Raw genomic sequence first — 18,980 nt, forward strand, 5'->3', positions numbered from 1 at the left:
TCAGTTTAAGTACGAAGATTTCAATTGTTTTCGTTTAGCATTTTATCCTGGGCTGCAAATCCAGTGTATATCACAGGCAAAACAGCCAATAGTGTTATACAACAGTTACATATCAAACAATATCTGTAACTGAATTCTAAAAATTCAAGTTCTAAGAAGTAATTCCCATTATACCTTTTCATATGCCCAGGTTATTGCACTTCAAGAATAGTTAGTCTGGATGAATATTTTATGGTTTTAAATTCAAATGATCTGCTGTCATTTGAATTCTTACTTGTGTATTTCTACTGGCACACCTCTCTGAAGTTAACAAGTCTTCTGATTTAAAAAAAAATTAAAGCAAACTTTTACATTAGAATGAACGATGGTGGAGGAACCCTTTTAAGCATCAGAATTAGTATCAGAGCTAGAAATAAAATCCAGGTTGCTTAATTTCCAGTCCAGAGTTCTTGAACACAGTGGGTTGGCAACTGAAATCACAGTCACATGCATGTATACCTATAGAGAAATGTACCATGGTTTTTTTTTAAATAAGGTTAAATTGGTGGATTTCTTAAATGATTAAGTTCAAATACAGTGTGTAATTAAAAAAAAATTACACTATTAAAAAGGAGGTTACTGAAATGGTACAGATGAACCGGTATGCAGGGCAGAAACTGAGACACAGATGTACAGGACAAACGTTTGGACACCAAGGGGGGAAAGTGGCTGGGGGGGTGGGGATGGTGGTGTGCTGAATTGGGAGATTGGGATTGACATACATACGCTAATATGTATAAAACGGATAACTAATAAGAAACTGCTGTATAAAAAAATAAAATGAAATTCAAAAAAAAGGTTACTGTGCTAACAGTTTTAGAAGACTGAAATTAATAAAAATAAAACTATTAATTGAATTTGTAAAGCTGTGCAACCCTGCTGTATTATTACACAATCATAATTTGTCATGAGTATTTAAAATATATAAAATAAAAAATAAATAAAATAAAATAAAATATATAAAATAGTTTATTAATTCAAGAAGATATTTTTAAGCATCTATTTTGTTTTTGGAAATGTACCATGTTTTAATACATCTATACTGTCTTCTTTTTTTTTTTTTTTTTTTGCGGTACGCAGGCCTCTCACTGTTGTGGCCTCTCCCGTTGCGAAGCACAGGCTCCGGATGCGCAGGCTCAGCAGCCATGGCTCACGGGCCCAGCCGCTCCGCAGCACGTGGGATCCTCCCGGACCGGGGCACGAACCCGTGTCCCCTGCATCAGCAGGCGGACCTTCAACCACTGCGCCACCAGGGAAGCCCTACTGTCTTCTTTTTAAAGAGTTATGGGAAATGATCACCACAGCAACATTATAAAAAAGTATACAGAGAAAAGCAATTATATTATTTTCTCAGGTAAATATGGTATTTATCAGCCTAAATCCATCTTAAGGAATAAAATCATTCCTTACTTTTACTTCACATTTATAGGAAAAAAAACCCTTTTTTTTGGCCACAGCCATCGGCTTGTGGGATCCTAGTTCCCTGACCAGGGGTCAAACCCAGGCCCTGCGCAGTGAAAGCGCAGAGTCCTAACCACAGGACCGCCAGGGAATTCCCTATAGGAAAATTTTATAACTCCAAAAACTCTGGCTCTTTCCCCAGATTAGGAAACATAAACAGGCAAGAACATGAAAAAGATACTCACGCTTTCCAAAAAACTTTCTGGAGTTATAAATATAGTCAATATAGCCCAAACACAAACTTCAAGTCTAACTCACCCAAAAAGATGTACTTAAATGACAGTATGTGATTTCGTAATAATGAAAAAGTAAAAGAAACAAAGATAAGATACTTGACCATGTGAAACTTATAAGTACAAAATACACAAAAATGAAGACAATTTTTAAAAACATAAGTAGAAAATATACTATATTCATGCTAATAACATGAGTAAAGCTAAAGTAAAGTGTAGTTAATCAGGTAAAGCTTCAAGTTTTAAGATTCTAGAGAAAAATGTGGATTTTGAAAAATTACTGAGCCAAGAACTTTAAGGCTAACAATCTACTTTCAAGAGTTCATACCCTAACAGTCCTCCTCAGTAAAAGAGACAAATGTTTAGTAAAGGTTACTTTTCTACCAAAACCATGCTTCTAGTACAAATACTGAAGAAAACATGGACAAAGCAAGAGATTATGTATATTTTTTATTAGAATAATGCACTTTGAAACTGCAAGCACATCTACCCTCTGAAATGTAGATAGTGTGCACCTTTACCTAATTTAAAGAGATTTCAATTTCTTTCTTATTAAGAAAAAAAGCAAGAAAAGGGCCTTGGAAGAGCCAAAATTAAGGTCAAAATTTACACTAAAGTTTATATATATGATTTATAGGAGAGATCTTCATGTCCTCATTCAGAGCAGTTACTCTTTAAGTCTATTTCTACAAATTTGGTTTCTTATAAATTTACACAAAAATTTGGTTTCTTGTATTTTAAAGTAATAGATGAGAAAGGGGAAAACTAGTGCCATAGATAGGCATGCTGATAGAAGAAGTAATGACAGAAATCTCACTAGGGATGAGAAAGAAGACCCATATAAAGCAAGGCAGTTAGGAGCACTTCAAGGAGAATATAAAGGCCTCAGCAACCTGATAACCCCCTAAAGTGGTCTTACCTTTACTTATAATAAAGGACAGCGATAAATTTAAGTATTAAAGAAGATTAAATGAGGAGCAGCAGGACCAGGAAGGGTAAAAAGGAAAAAAAAAAAAAGGTTACATGATATGCTCTGTTTAAAAACAAAGAAACTGGGAGATGCAAGACGGAAGAGATATGGGAACATATGTATATGTATAACTGATTCACTTTGTTATAAAGCAGAAACTAACACACCATTGTAAAGCAATTATACCCCAATAAAGATGTTAAAATAAATAAATAAATAAAACCAAAACACTCTCTAAAGCAGAAGAAAAAGAAACTTTTAAAAGAAATTTAAATGAGAAAAAACTAATACTCACGGAGCTATGTCTGGTTGTGTTGCACTGGAAAGGTCAGGAGGTAGTCTTCTTGAAGGGCCTTACTAAAAAAGCCTTCCCCTCCTTGGCCCATTAATCACAGCCAAATTTCTGGTTCTTAGGCTCAAAATTTATTTTGTAAGCCCACCAAGAGTAGAATCATGTCTTAAGGGCAGAACAACGTTGATTAATGAGGCTGATGTATAATGCTAGAATGCCAATTTATTGACATACAATGAGAAGCACAATTGTTTCTGGCACTAGAAAAAAGTCTTTCAAAACGCAAGCCCACTCTCTTATGATAGGCAGCCCCATGCGAAAAACCATAGCCTTACCAGAAAATATATTGGTGAGTATGGTACCAAAAAAAGGAAAATTAGATAAACAGAATTATTTCATAGCTTAAGCAGTTTTCAGTCTTTTCTTGGAGCATTAACATTCTAAGGAGGTGTCTCAGAAGCTCTCTTTGTTTTCTGTTGTTTTCTGTGCTTGAAATCTTTTTAAGATTTCTTTTGGAGGGGGAAAAAAGTTCCATTGCTAAAAAGTAAAGTAAAACTACTGTTTTACTTAAAGGAAACAGGGTGGTCTTACAAACATTAAAACTATACTCAGAACACCCCCATCTCCTGGACAAGGCTTTAGGTGGACAAAACAGATATTTACCCTGTGATTTTCTTTATTTTGTGCTTTCACTGTTGACCAAGCTTCCTTCCTATTAATACACTTAACACACTCTTTGTGGAAAAGATAATCCAGTCAATCAGTTAACAGTCTAGTCTTATAAGACTAGAACCCATTCTCTCTTTCAGACATCTTTGTGTATCTTTATTATGACCTATTAAATATTGCTTTCATTTTATCCTCTGAGATTAAATCTTATTTCCAGTTTCTTAGGTAATATTTTAATATAATCCTAAGTATTAATAGTGGTATATAAACTATTTTATAAATGTTTCCAGTCAGAATGGTTAAACTGAAATCGTTTTTTGGTGTTTTTAAAAAAGTAAAACTTGAAAGTTTGACTATTTAGTAAGACTCCATCCTTAAGGCTGTATTCAGCTGAGATGTTGTAAGGAGTTGAATAGTGTTGCCCAAAATTCATGTCTACCCAGAACCTCAGAATGTGATCTTATTTGCAAATAGGTTCTTTTTTTTTTTTAAAATTTTATTTATTTTATTTTTGGCTGTGTTGGGTCTTTGTTGCTGTGCGCGGGCTTTTCTCTAGTAGTGGCGAGCAGGGGCTACTCTTCGTTGCGGCGCTTCTCATTGCGGTGGCTTCTCTTGTTGCAGAGAAGGCTTCTCTAGGCTGTGCAACTATTGAGCATGGGCTTCAGTAGTTGCAGCACGTGGGCTCAGTAGTTGTGGCGCATGGGCTTAGTTGCTCCGCAGCATGTGGGATCTTCCTGGACCAGGGCTCAAACCTGTGTCCCCTGCATTGGAAGGCAGATTCTTAACCACTGTGCCAACAGGAAAGCCTGGAAATAGGTTTTCTATAGACATAATTCATTAAGATGAGGTCATACAGGATTGGCGTGCGGCCTAAGTCCAATGACTGGTGTCCTTATAAGAGACACACCAGGAAGAAGACCATGTAAAGACAGAAGCAGAGACTGGAGTTATACTGCCAAAAGCCAAAGAAAACGGAGGATTGCTGGCAACCATAAGAAGCTAGAAGAGGCAAGGAAGGATGGAGGGAAGAGCATGATTTGCTGACACCTTGATTCCAAACTTCTAGCCTCCAGAAATGTGAGAGAATAAATTTTAGTTGTGTTAAGCCACCTAGTTCACAGTAATTTTACATTGGCAGCCCTAAGAAATTAATACAGATGTTAACACAAGCTGAATTGCTTCTTTTTAGAGAAATATTTGTGGAACACCAATGCTTTAAAGGGCTTGAATTCCAGTGATCTGTTGTTACTAGGAGGGAACAAAACAGAAACCTTCCAGTTTCAAGTCTTAGAATCTTTTCACTATACCATATTCTCCTATCCATCTGTCCATCCATCCATCCATCCATCCATCCATCCAATAGTTACCATATGCTTACACTGTGCCAAGCAGTGGGCAATGAACAAGTTAAATACTATCCCTTCCTTCACAGTGAACTTGTCTAGTCTCACTCAGTAGGTTGTGGAAATCCTTCCATGTTAATGCATACAGCCCTATATCAGGTATTTTTTAATAACTATATGTACGGTGTTTCACTGATTGCATGCAGATTTTAAGCAATATCTTATCGATGAAAACTTAAATTATTTCCAATTTTAAAGTATTATTGTAAACACCGAGATGAACATAATTGTACATACATCTATACCCTTGTCTGCATATCTTATTTAAATGAAAATCATAGCATGGCTTCTAGGTCTAAGGGTATGTACATTTTACTTAGTGATATGTATTGCCAAATTGCCCTCCATAAAGACTGTACCAACTGACATTTGCATCAACTGTGAGAAGAGAGCCCATTTCTCTCACTAACACTTGGTACTGGTGTTTTCATTTATGCCAATGTTATAGGTGACCAATAATATCATAGCTGTGCTTGTATTTTTGTGATTATTAGTGAGTTATAGTCATTAAGGGTACAGTCTGACTTTCTGAATTTGAATGCAGGTTCCACTGGTTCAGGTTCCTTAAATTCTTGGTGCCTCAGTTCCTCAATGGTAAAGCAAGGATAACAACAGTATCTGCCAATAGCTGGGAGAACTAAATGGGTTAATATCTATGAAGTACTTACAACCATATGGAGTTCATAGTGTTATTATTTCATATGTCATACAATTCTCCTTTCTTTGTATGTAAATTTTCTGTTTATATTTTTATCTATCTTTATGGTGGAGTGTTCATCTCTCTTATTAATTTGTAAGAACTCTTTTTATATTCTAGATCTTATCCTTTATCTGGCATGTAGTTGGTAAATACTTTGCCCAATATGTCGCTTGTTTTTCCATCTTATTTGATTTTTCTTCCTTTTACCTCCTTTTCTGTTCTGTTCTCCTGGAGAAATTTTATTGTATAATGTTTATATACTCAGGTCTATCAATCTTATCTCTATGGCTTCACGATTTATGTGGATAAGAAAGCACTTTTCACAAAATATAGTATTTTAATTTAATGGTAAAGTGAAAGACAGCTAACATTTTTGTTTTTCTTGTTTAGGAGGAGAAACTTCTAGAAGACTTGAGGAGTAATTTCTTGGTAGAGTCTCATTAATTTAATATTCAGGGTGGGCATTACTGATAGATGTGGAAACTTATTACAATCTTTCCTCTTTAAAGAAAAAATGAAAACAATTAGTGATTTGGGACATTACTAAAAAGATTTTCTAGAGTTATAGTTCTCCACAAAGAGTGGCTACAAGTCTCCTGTTTCAGAATTTCTCTCAATCTTAAACATTTTCTCTATAAGCAAATGGGTGTCTAGATCCTATGAAATCATATATATAGATTTTACATATTATGAAGAGATTTTGGTTACTGATATCCTAGATACAAAGGATCACAACATGGAAAGACAGGCTATTAACTGAGGTACTCAACTTTCATTCATTGGCAAATGCCAAATTAGAAACGAAACTTTTTTTTTCCCCACTGGTTGTCAAATAACACTTTATTATTTTCCTTTGCAGTTCTTAACTAGCTGGGCAATCCACCACACCACTGTTGATGTCACCTAAGATGTCGTGAAGGTGGCAGCCATCAACATTGCAGCCCACAGACTAGGCGGTCCCCAGGATCTCTTTAATGGTTCCAGAGAGTTCTCTAGCTAAAGATCGATGCCACATCTGTCGGGCAATGTTGACAATCTCACCAAAAGTGATGTTTCCACTGTGCTTAATGTTTTCCTGCTTCTTTCTGTCTCTTGGCAGTTCCTTGAGGGCTCTGATGATCAGGGCAGAGGCAGAAGGTACCACCTCAATCTGGGCCTGTCGGTTCTGAATGGTCAGTTTCACTGTAATCCTCAGACCCTTCCAATCACCAGTTGCCTTGGCGATGTCATCACCAACTTTCTTTGGAGACAGACCCAGGGGGCTGATCATGGGGGAAAGGGCAAATGTGGCACCGACTTCTCCACCGGTGTACCTCAGGTACACAACTTTGATCTCATTGGGGTCGAACTTAGGTGGCATGGTGGAGGCGGCTGGCGTTGGTGTCGGATGAACCCGGATTCAGGACAACCAAAGAAAGTTGCACCTTGGCCTCCTCCGAGCCGAAAGCAAAACATTTTTAATGCATATAATTTGCTCAATTTTCCTCTCAAGGGAATTAATTTTTCAAAGGAAATTTCATTATGTTTACCTAGGCATGCCTCATCACTCTAGTTCCTTTCAGCTCTGTTCTAATTACAATCCAAAGTTGGCATCCTTTGTGGATTTTCTTGCATGCTTTCTCCCAGGTAATTAATATGATTTAAATAAAATTGTATTTAACATAGCACCTATGGCACCATGCAGAACACCACCTCCAATTCAATATGATGCCATCATTACCTTTGGTATGATCCAACTGCTAGTTTTTAGCCCATGTTGACAACTAACAAGAACTTAATTTCCCTAAAACAGTATTAACTATTCTAGTGAAAATTAGATAGTAGCTTCCTGCCTACTGAATATGAATTTTGTAATTCTACTCTATTAAAGCTAACACAATAAGAGCATTCAAGTTTATTTGGCTTAATTTGTCCTTCACATACCCATATGCATGTTGTTCATTCTTCATTATTCTGTACACCCTTTACATACATTCTTAAGGGCAAACATGAGAAGCACAGTTTTATACGTCCTACTCACAGGTTTGCATTAAAAACAAAACAACAGACTGAACTGCCCTGGAGCCTGAGGGGAGGGTGGCCTAACTGAGGCTGCTGGCTCTGGAGGGGCCCCACCAGCCGAAGCTGCGACAGTCCTGGGGACCACGGGCAAGAGGACAGACAGGAGAAGCAAGAAGAACTACAATCCTGCAGCCTGTGGAACAAACGCCACATTCACAGGAAGAGAGACAAGATGAAAAGGCAGAGGGCTATGTACCAAATCATGGAACAACATAAAACCCCAGAAAAACAACTAAATGAAGTGGAGATAGGAAACCTTCCAGAAAAAGAATTCAGAATAATCATAGTGAAGATGATCCAGGATCTCGGAAAAAGAATGGAGGCAAAGATCGAGAAGATGCAAGAAATGTTTAACAAAGACCTAGAAGAATTAAAGAACAAACAAACAGAGATGAACAGCATAATAACTGAAATGAAAAATACACTAGAAGAAATCAGTAGCAGAATAACTGAGGCAAAAGAACGCATAAGTGACCTGTAAGACGGAATGGTGGAATTCACTGCTGCAGAACAGAATAAAGAAAAAAGAATGAAAAGAAATGAAGACAGCCTAAGAGACCTCTGAGACAACATTAAACGCAACAACATTCGTATTATAGGGGTCCCAGAAGGAGAAGAGAGAGACAAAGGACCAGAGAAAATATTTGAAGAGATTATAGTCAAAAACTTCCCTAACATGGGAAAGGAAATAGCCACCCAAGTCCACGAAGCGCAGAGAGTCCCATACAGGATAAACCCAAGGAGAAACATGCCAAGACACATAGTAATCAAATTGGCAAAAATTAAAGACAAAGAAAAATTATTGAAAACAGCAAGGGAAAAACGACAAATAACATACAAGGGAACTCCCATAAGGTTAACAGCTGATTTCTCAGCAGAAACTCTACAAGTCAGACGGGAGTGGCATGATATACTTAAATTGAGGAAAGGGAAGAACCTACAACCAAGATTACTCTATCTGGCAAGGATCTCATTCAGATTCCATGGAGAAATCAAAAGCTTTACAGACAAGCAAAAGCTAAGGGAATTCAGCACCACCAAACCAGCTCTACAACAAATGCTAAAGGAACTTCTCTAAATGGGAAACACTAGAGAAGAAAAGGACCTACAAAAACAAACCCAAAACAATTAAGAAAATGGTCACAAGAACATACATATCGATAATTACCTTAAACGTGAATGGCTTAAATCCTCCAACCAAAAGACACAGGCTCGCTGAATGGATACAAAAACAAGCCCCATATATATGCTATCTACAAGAGACCCATTTCAGACCTAGGGACACATACAGACTGAAAGTGAGGGCATGGAAAAAGATATTCCATGCAAATGGAAATCAAAACAAAGCTGGAGTAGCAATACTCATATCAGATAAAATAGACTTTAAAATAATGTTACAAGAGACAAGGAAGGACACTACATAATGATCGAGGGATCAATCCAAGAAGAAGATATAACAATTATAAGTATATATGCACCCAACATGGGAGCACCTCAACACATAAGGCAACTGCTAACAGCTATAAAAGAGGAAATTGACAGTAACACAATAATAGTGGGGGACTTTAACACCTCACTTACACCAATGGACAGATCACTCAAACATAAAATTAATAAGGAAACACAAGCTTTAAATGACACAATAGACCAGACAGATTTAACTGATATTTATAGGACATTCCATCCAAAAACATCAGATTACACTTTCTTCTCAAGTGCACACGGAACATTCTCCAGGAGAGATCACATCTTGGGTCACAAATTAAGCCTCAGTAAATTTAAGAAAATTGAAATCATATCAAGCATCTTTTCTGACAACAATGCTATGAGATTAGAAATCAATTACAGGGTAAAAAAAAAAGTAAAAACATAAACCCATGAAGGCTAAACAGTACATTACTAAATAACTAAGAGATCACTGAAGAAATCAAAGAGGAAATCAAAAAATACTTAGAGACAAATGACAATGAAAACACGATGATCCAAAACCTATGGGAGGCAGCAAAAGCAATTCTAAGAGGGAAGTTTATAGCAATACAAGCCTACCTCAACAAACAAGAAAAATCTCAAATAAACAATTGAAACTTACACCCAAAGAAACTAGAGAAAGAAGAACAAACAAAACCCAAAGTTAGCAGAAGGAAAGAAATCATAAAGATCAGAGCAGAAATAAATGAAATAGAAACAAAGAAAACAATTGCAAAGATCAATAAAACTAAAAACTGGTTCTTTGAAAAGATAAACATAATTGATAAACCATTAGCCAGACTCATCAAGAAAAAGAGGGAGAGGACTCAAATAATAAAATTAGAAATGAAAAAGGAGAAGTTACAACATAAACCGCAGAAATACAAAGCATCCTAAGAGACTACTACAAGCAACTCTATGCCAATAAAATGGACAACCTGGAAGAAATGGGACAAATTCCTAGAAAGGTATAACCTTCCAAGAGTGAACCAGGAAGAAACAGAAAATATAAACAGACCAATCGCAAGAAATGAAATTGAAACTGTGATTTTAAATCTTCCAACAGGGCTTCCCTGGTGGCACAGTGGTTGAGAGTCCGCCTGCCGATGCAGGGGACACGGGTTCGTGCCCTGGTCCGGGAAGATCCCGCATGCCATGGAGCGGCTGCGCCCGTGAGCCATGGCCGCTGGGCCTGCGCATCCGGAGCCTGCTGCTCCGCAATGGGATGGGCCACAGCAGTGAGAGGCCCGTGTATCACAAAAAAAAAAAAAAAAAATCTTCCAACAAACAAAAGCCCAGGACCAGACGGCTTCACAGGTGAATTCTATCAAACATTTAGAGAAGAGCTAACATCCATCCTTCTCAAACTCTTCCAAAAAACTGCACAGGAAGGGACACTCCCAAACTCATTCTATGAGGCCGCCATCACCTTGATCCCAAAACCAGACAAAGATACTACAAAAAAAGAAAATTACAGACCAATATCACTGATGAATATAGGTGGAAAAATCCTCAACAAAATACTAGCAAACAGGATCCGACAACACATTAAAACGATCATACACCATGATCAAATGGGATTTATCCCAGGGATGCAAGGATTCTTCAGTATACACAAATCAATCAATGTGATACACCATATTAACAAATTGAAGGATAAAAATCATATGATCATCTCAACAGATGCAGAAAAAGCTTTTGACAAAATTCAACACTCATGTATGATAAAAACTCTCCAGAAAGTGGGCATAGAGGGAACCTACCTCAACATAATAGAGGCCATAAAAAACAAACCCACAGCAACCATCATTCTCAATGGTGAAAAACTGAAAGCATTTCCTCTAAGATCAGGAACAAGACAAGGATGTCCGCTCTCACCACTATTATTCAACATAATTTTGGAAGTCCTAGCCATGGCAATCAGAGAAGAAAAAGAAATAAAAGGAATACAAATTGGAAAAGAAGAAGTAAAACTGTCACCATTTGCAGATGACATGATACTATACATAGAGAATCCTAAAGATGCCACCAGAAAACTACTAGAGCTAATCAATGAATTTGGTAAAGTTGCAGGATACAAAATTAATGCACAGAATTCTCTTGCATTCCTATACACTAACGAAAAATCTGAAAGAGAAATTATGGAAACACTCCCATTTACCATTGCAAGAAAAAGAATAAAATTCCTAGGAATAAACCTACCTAAGGAAACAAAAGACCTGTATGCAGAAAACTATAAGACACTGATGAAAGAAATTAAAGGTGATACAACCAGATGGAGAGATATACCATGTTGTTGGATTAGAAGAATCAATATTGTGAAAATGACTATACTACCCAAAGCAATCCACAGATTCAATGCAATCCCTATCAAATTACCAATGGCATTTTTTACAGAACTAGAACAAAAAATCTTAAAATCTGTATGGAGACACGAAAGACCCCAAATAGCCAAAGCAGTCTTGAGGGAAAAAAACAGAGCTGGAGGAATCAGACTCCTTGACTTCAGACTATACTACAAAGCTACAGTAATCAAGACAATACGGTACTGGTGCACAAAAACAGAAATACAGATCACTGGAACAGGACATAAAGCCCAGAGATAAACCCACGCACCTATGGTCAACTAATCTATTGCAAAGGAGGCAAGGATATACAATGGAGAAAAGACAGTCTCTTCAATAAATGGTGCTGGGAAAACTGGACAGCTATGTGTAAAAGAATGAAAGTAGAACACTCCCTAACACCATACACAAAATGGATTAGAGACCTAAATGTAAGACGGGACACCATAAAACCCTTAGAGGAAAACACAGGAAGAACATTCTGACATAAATCACAGCAAGATCTTTTTTGACCCACCTCCTACAGTAATGGAAATAAAAACAAAAATAAACAAATGGGACCTAATGAATGGGAAAAAATGTTTGCTAATGAATCAACAGACAAAGAATTAATCTCCAAAATATATAAACATCTCATGCAGCTCAATATTAAAAAAGCAAACAACCCAATCCAAAAATGGGCAGAAGACCTAAATAGACATTTTTGCAAGGAGGACATACAGATGGCCAAGAAGCATATGAAAAGCTGCTCAACATCACTAATTATTAGAGAAATACAAATCAAAACTACAATGACGTATCACCTCACACCAGTTAGAATGGGCATCATCAGAAAATCTACTAACAACAAATGCTGGAGAGGGTGTGGAGAAAAGAGAACCCTCTTGCACTGTTGGTGGGAATGTAAATTGATACAGCCACTATGGAGAACAGTATGGAGGTTCATTACAAAGTTAAAAATAGAATTAGCATATGACCCAGTAATCCCACTACTGGGCATATACCCAGAGAAAACCATAATTCAAAAAGACACATGCACCCCAATGCTCATTGCAGCATTATTTACAATAGCCAGGTCATGGAAGCAACCTAAGTGCCCATCGACAGACAAATGGATAAAGAAGATGTGGTACATATATACAATGGAATATTACTCAGCCATAAAAGGAATGAAACTGGGTCATTTGTAGAGACGTGGATGAATCTAGGGAGTGTCATACAGAGTGAAGTAAGTCAGAAAAAGAAAAACAAATATCACATATTAATGCATATATGTGGAACCTAGAAAAATCGCACAGATGAACTGGTTTGCAGGCAGAAATTGAGACACAGATGTAGAGAACAAACGTATGGACACCAAGGGCGGAAAGCAGCGGCGGGTGCTGGTGGTGGTGTGATGAATTGGGAGATTGGGATTGACATGTATACACTGAAATGTATAAAATGGATGACTAATAAGAACCTGGTGTATAAAAAAAATAAAATTCAAAAAAGAAAAAAATGTTAAAAAAAAGAAAAAAAGCTAAAAAAACAACATAAAACAGGATTATCTCCACTTAAAAGAAATTCCCAAACCAGAAATTCATCCATTTAAAATAAACTCTGATTGCACAACCACTACTATGTAGCACTTAACTAGACATAGTCCAACAGAGGTCAAGTTGGTTCTAAGTTAAAAAATCTAGCTGGAAAAGAAAAAATTTAAACAAAAGGAAACAACTGTTTTCTTTAGCTCGACAATGCAGCCTTCAAACTGTCACTAGAATTCCTTTGCTTTACTTAGATAATTCAAAAAACAGACACAATGTCTATAGAATTCCAAATTTCTCAAAAGGACATTAAAGACCCCCTGGCTGTATTTCTCATTATACACTCCATGCTTTTTTGTTTGTTTGTTTTTGTTTTTGTTTTGGCTGTGTTGGGTCTTCGTTGCTGCTCGCAGGCTTTCTCTAGTTAGGGCGAGTGGGAGCTACTCTTCGTTGTGGTGCGCAGGCTTCTTATTGTGGTGGCTTTTCTGTGGAGCACACAGGCTCTAGGCGCGCGAGCTTCAATAGTTGTGGCACGTGGGCTCAGTAGTTGTGGCTCCCGGGCTCTAGAGTGCAGGCTCAGTAGTTGTGGCACATGGGCTTAGTTGCTCCCCGGCATGTGGGATCTTCCTGGACCAGGGCTGGAACCCGTGAGCCTTGCATTGGCAGGTGGATTCTTAACCACTGTGCCACCAGGGAAGCCCCAACACTCCATGCTTTTTACACATCTATCATAATGTCCATAAAATGTCCCAAGTATATCCAACTCATTTCCTAAATGGAGATTTTTATCTTATTTCTTTTGCTAAGAGAACATGATTTCCCTTCCCAATCCTCAACGCCTCATCTTGACCACTCACTCAAGATCTACTTCAAATGTCATTTCTTCCAGGAAGCCTTCCTCAACTCACCCAGCAGAATTTTAAACTGATTTCTTATCCAAATAACTATAACCGAAATAGTTGTATCTTGATGACAATATACATCTACGTAATGTTTTACAGTTGAGCTGCTTGCACAATAGTATCTCTTTCGGAAATATATGAGAATAACATCCCCAAAAGTTTTCTAAAGATAAGAGCTTACAATTGAACCATTTTCCTGTTTCTTTAAACCAATAGCTACAGCCACTCCTGAAGTTTTTGACATAAATATGAAAAAGCTCATGTTCCTAAGGAAACTATCAGAAGTCTATCTGCTAGGTGTGAACACTCACATCTGCAGATCTGATTCTTAGACTGAAAGTATGACCAAAAGCCTTTGTTAACAACAATGACAATAAAAACAAAAAGCAGGCAGTCCTTTCCTTATTAAAACATGAAAGGCTAGCCATCTCCAGTGACTGTTTTCCAGCTTTCTGCATTATTTAAGTGTTAGCAGTGGGATTATTTATGTGATGGGAATTTTAAAGAAAGTAGAGTATTCCATAAATCAGCTTATATAAGAAGTAATTTACCAATTCTCCTACTCAGGTCAAATAAAATTTAAGCCAATGGAATGTCAGAAGATCTGGGTTTTAGTTCTAATTCTTGACTACCTTGTAATGTGATCTTGGGTAAGCTGCTTAATTTCTCTGGGTCTCAGGTTCAACATCTGTAAAATGAGGGGGCTGGACTAGATGATCCCTAGGGTATGTTGCAGCTCAAAAATGGAAAGGAAGAAACGCATCTTAAATTCATTTTATTAATAGTGGAAATCAAACCATCAGCAGAGACTGATAATTTTTTCTATTTATTTACAAAGCTGATAAATAATATTCTGAAACTGACCCTAAAATGCTTAGTTGGGTTTTCAGTCAATAAATCTAGCACTTAAAGTTTAACTATCAATTTCTCTTCTCTTTACTGATATATCTTTCATCCTTAGGTCTCAAAAGTTGCCATAAAATTTCTTGTTTCTATGCAATTCATGATATAATTCATCCCACTCTGGTGTTTCAACAATTTAACGGTTCTAATTGCCTTATTATCTGCTCTGGTGCAGTAGTAAAGCCTCTGAACATTTCATTTACCTTACCAACAAGAAATCCCATATATCTCAGCCTTAAGGATATCACCTCTACCTCTTGGATGAGCAGAGGCATGAAGAACTTAAGCTCTCTGGAAAACCAATATAATCTATCACTATTTAACTGTTTGTCAATGTTTATGCCTGTCTCAACTCACATTTAATGGGGCTTTTTATTGTTATTTTCCACTATAAAATTTTGAAGACACCTAAATGTCACTAATTCCCTTCTAAGTTTAGCATGTCTATTTCAATGTTACTTAGCTGGGAGACACAGTAACATGGTACAAATGAATGCTATGGAGTTAGGTAGACTAACTCCAAATCTTAGTTCTGACCTTTGCTATTTATATGACCTTAAGCAAGTTACTTGCCTCTTTGAGGCTGTTTCCCCAAGTAAAATAGGAAGACTAACTACTCTACAATACTGTAGTGAATATAAAGTAAGTACAGTTCCTGGTCTGATGCTGCACACGTAACAAGTATTCAGTAACTGTTACTCATGTCCTTCCCATACCAAGTGCTCCCACTTGGCTGTGATTCTGTTTGTTGAGCTGGCCAGTTTGAAAATAGATTTTAGTCACTAGCTGCTTCTATAGGAGTGTTTCCAAATGGCTGGTTGTAACCCATTAGTCAGGGTTCTAATCCATGACTCCTGAAATCAATTCAGTGGGTTTTGGTCAGCACTGTTTTAATGGAAGAGAACAGAATGGAACTGGAAATATCAGAATACATTATAAGTGCTAAAAATAGGAATACTTCATTAAACTTTTGTTCCAGTTTTATAAATGTGTGTGTGTGTACTGTGCCATGATGAAAAAAAAAGTCTATTTCTTACTCTGGGTTGGATCAAAAAAGTTTGAAGTACACTGCTCTATAGAGAAGGTCAGTTATCTTTAGTTGGATCACTTCCCTTCCCTGCCCATCTTTTCCTGGGAATGTCCTACTAAGACCAGCATTTCAGTATCTCAAAGTCAAGAAGCCCACCAGCACTACTCCCCTACAGAAAACAGTTATATATATATTCCTGAGGCTACCTACATTGTTAATAAGACCAAGAGGCAGAAGTGATACCCTTAGAAATACTTTTCTTAACTACTCATCAAATCCTTTCATATTTTGCTTCTTTTGAAACACAGTAGCAAGTAAAAGGCTCCTTGGGGGCCTTAAAAAAATAAAAATAAAAACAGATACTAAAGAAAGTTACAACCAGAAACCCAGTTATTCAAATAAGAATTCAACATTAAAATCTAAAATGTATTCCATAACCACAACCCCTTCAGTAAAATACATTAATCTTTTGGGGAGAATATTTTATCTTTTACAGCAGATCCAATTTTTTTCTTTCATTGTTAATTTTTTTTAAACACTTATTGTAGTTGATTTACAATGTTGTGTTAGTTTCAGGTGTACAGCAAAGTGAACCTGTTATACATATATCCACTTTTTTTTTTTCTAAGATTCTTTTCCCATATAGGCCATTACAGAGTAGTGAGTAGAGTTCCCTGTGCTATACAGCACGTTCTTCCTAGTTATTTATTTTATATATAGTCATGTGTATATGTCAATCCCAATCTCCCAATTTATCCCTCCTTTCCCTTATCCCCTGGTAACCATAAGTTTGTTTTCTACATCCATGACTCTACTTCTGCTTTGTAAATAAGTTCATTTGTATCCAGTTTTTTAAAGATTCCACATATAAGTGATATCATATGATATTTGTCTTTCTCTGACTTACTTCACTCAGTATGATAATCTCTAGGTCCATCCATGTTGCTGCAAATGGCATTATTTTGTTCTTTTTTATGGCCGAGTAATATTCCATTGTATATATGTACCACATCTTCTTTATCTATTCCTCTGGTGATGGACATTTAGGTTGCTTCCATGTCCTGGCTATTGTAAATAGTGCTGCAATGAACATTTGGGTGCATGTATCTTTTTGAATTATGTTTTTCTCTCTAGATATATGCCCAGGAGTGGGATTGCTGGGTCATATGGTAGCTCTATTTTCAGTTTTTTAAGGAACTTCCATACTGTTCTCCATACTGGCAGTACAATTTACATTCTTACCAACAGTGTAGGAGGGTTCCCTTTTCTCCACACCCTCTCCAGCATTTATTGTTTGTAGATTTTTTGATGATGGCCATTCTGACTGGTGTGAGGTGATACCTCATTGTAGTTTTGATCTGCATTTCTCAAATAATTAGTGATGTTGAGCATCTTTTCACATGCTTTTTGGTCATCTGTGTGTCTTCTCTATGTCTATTTAGATAATAGACATGTCTATTAGATAAGAGAAATGTCTATTTAGATCTTCTGCCCATTTTTTGATTGGGTTATCTGTTTTTCTGATATTGAGCTCATGAGCTGTTTGTATATTTTGGAGATTAATCCCTTGTTGGTTGCTTCATTTGCAAATATTTTCTCCCATTCTAAGGGTTGTCTTTTTGTTTTATGGTTTCCTTTGCTGTGCAAAAGCTTTTAAGTTTAATTAGATCCCATTTGTTTATCTTTGTTATTATTTTCATTATTCTGGGAGGTGGGTCAAAAAGATCTTGCTGCTTTTTTCCAATGGTGGGAAGGAGGTGGGCCTGGCTCCGCACGGCCTTGGGGCCAGAGCCCAGGTCCCCGCCCGCCCCAGCGCCGGCCTCCAGCCAAGCCCTGCGCCTCCGTCCTAGGTCACAGTGGCCGGAGGTGCGCCCAGGTCCACAGGACAGGCGGGCACAGAGGTTGCTTGTGTTGGGGTGGGGGGTATGGCGAGGTTCCGGCATCTCCGCAGAGCATTGCAGGTCCGGGCCTGGGGGCACCACAGCTTGCTATTCTCTCTGCACTTTCCTGGCTCTGAAGCCTCGAGAACACAGCTAGGCATCAGTAGTTTAATGCAGAGTTTGCCTGCTGGGAACTAGAGGCCTGCTGGGGTCTCAGTTCTTGACTGGCCCCGGAACATGAGGTTGCCAGGCATGTGATGGCAGCAGGTAGGAGTGAGCTGCTGGTGCAGTGATGAGCAGGAAAGGAAGGACAATAGCTGTTGGCCTGTGAACCTAGGCAAGAATGACCAGCCAACACAATCCAGACCAAGGTCCGTGGGCCCAGCTCAGTCCTGTGTGGCTGGTCAGTGGAATAGACCTGCAGGTGTGGCTCTTGTCACTCTAAGACTGGCTTCAGGACAGATCCTGCTGATGAGCCCAGGGCACCGCCCTCAGTTCTCCAGGAGAGTGCACCTGAGTGGAGCCAAGGGGGTGTGCCCAACTCACAGCACAGCGGCCACACACGTCCAGTCTGCTTGCAAGGGCAGTGGAGAGCCGGGGGAAGTCATGGCCTTGGGAGTGTCCTCTGATGAAAAAGAACCTGCAGGCTTATAAAATAACTTTTGTGTGAAACGTTGGTGTGTTGAAAAGCAGTTCTGTGTGCTTTTCTCCTTGGTGTGGATCAGCAGTGCTGAGGCAGCAGGCGTGACACAGAAGTGTGAGCAGAGATGGTCTGGAATTCCCAAACTCCAGGGAAACTAAAGGTGACAGCCAGCCTAGTGAAGAGGACAGGAGTTGGGGGCCGGTGGCGGTGGGGCAGGAAGGCGCCCGAAGGCAGCAGTGTCCCACCTGTGGTGGCGGCAGCCCAGCAGGTGCCCCTTGTCGCAGGGACCTAATCCTGGCTCCAGCCGGGTGGTCAGTGGAGCTGCAAGGTCTTCTGGGTGAGGAGACCCCACAGTCCTGAGCTGTTCTTTGCTGTGTTTGGTCATCTCCCCCCATCCAAGGGGAGAAATCTAGATGAGGTTTAAGAATTAGTGCTTTAAGAATGTGGATCTCG

General features: G+C 38.2%; 2 protein-coding genes across 2 annotated transcripts in view; both read right to left on the minus strand.

Moving 5' to 3' along the window:
• Nucleotides 1-18,980, minus strand: part of TBCA (tubulin folding cofactor A) — a 102,151-nt gene that overhangs the window by 37,338 nt on the left and 45,833 nt on the right. The window lies entirely within an intron of this gene.
• Nucleotides 6,660-7,127, minus strand: LOC115846957 (large ribosomal subunit protein uL11-like). Its single transcript, XM_060295432.1, has one exon. It carries the CDS (start codon nt 7,125-7,127, stop codon nt 6,717-6,719), a length of 411 nt encoding a protein of 136 aa, XP_060151415.1. The 3' UTR covers nt 6,660-6,716.

Source organism: Globicephala melas, chromosome 3 (genome assembly GCF_963455315.2).
Source record: "Globicephala melas chromosome 3, mGloMel1.2, whole genome shotgun sequence".
Lineage (NCBI taxonomy): Eukaryota > Metazoa > Chordata > Mammalia > Artiodactyla > Delphinidae > Globicephala > Globicephala melas.

Bases quoted from the DNA above. Each gene is read 5' to 3' on its own strand.
- LOC115846957 (XM_060295432.1), bottom strand. From the start codon at position 7,127: ATGCCACCTAAGTTCGACCCCAATGAGATCAAAGTTGTGTACCTGAGG.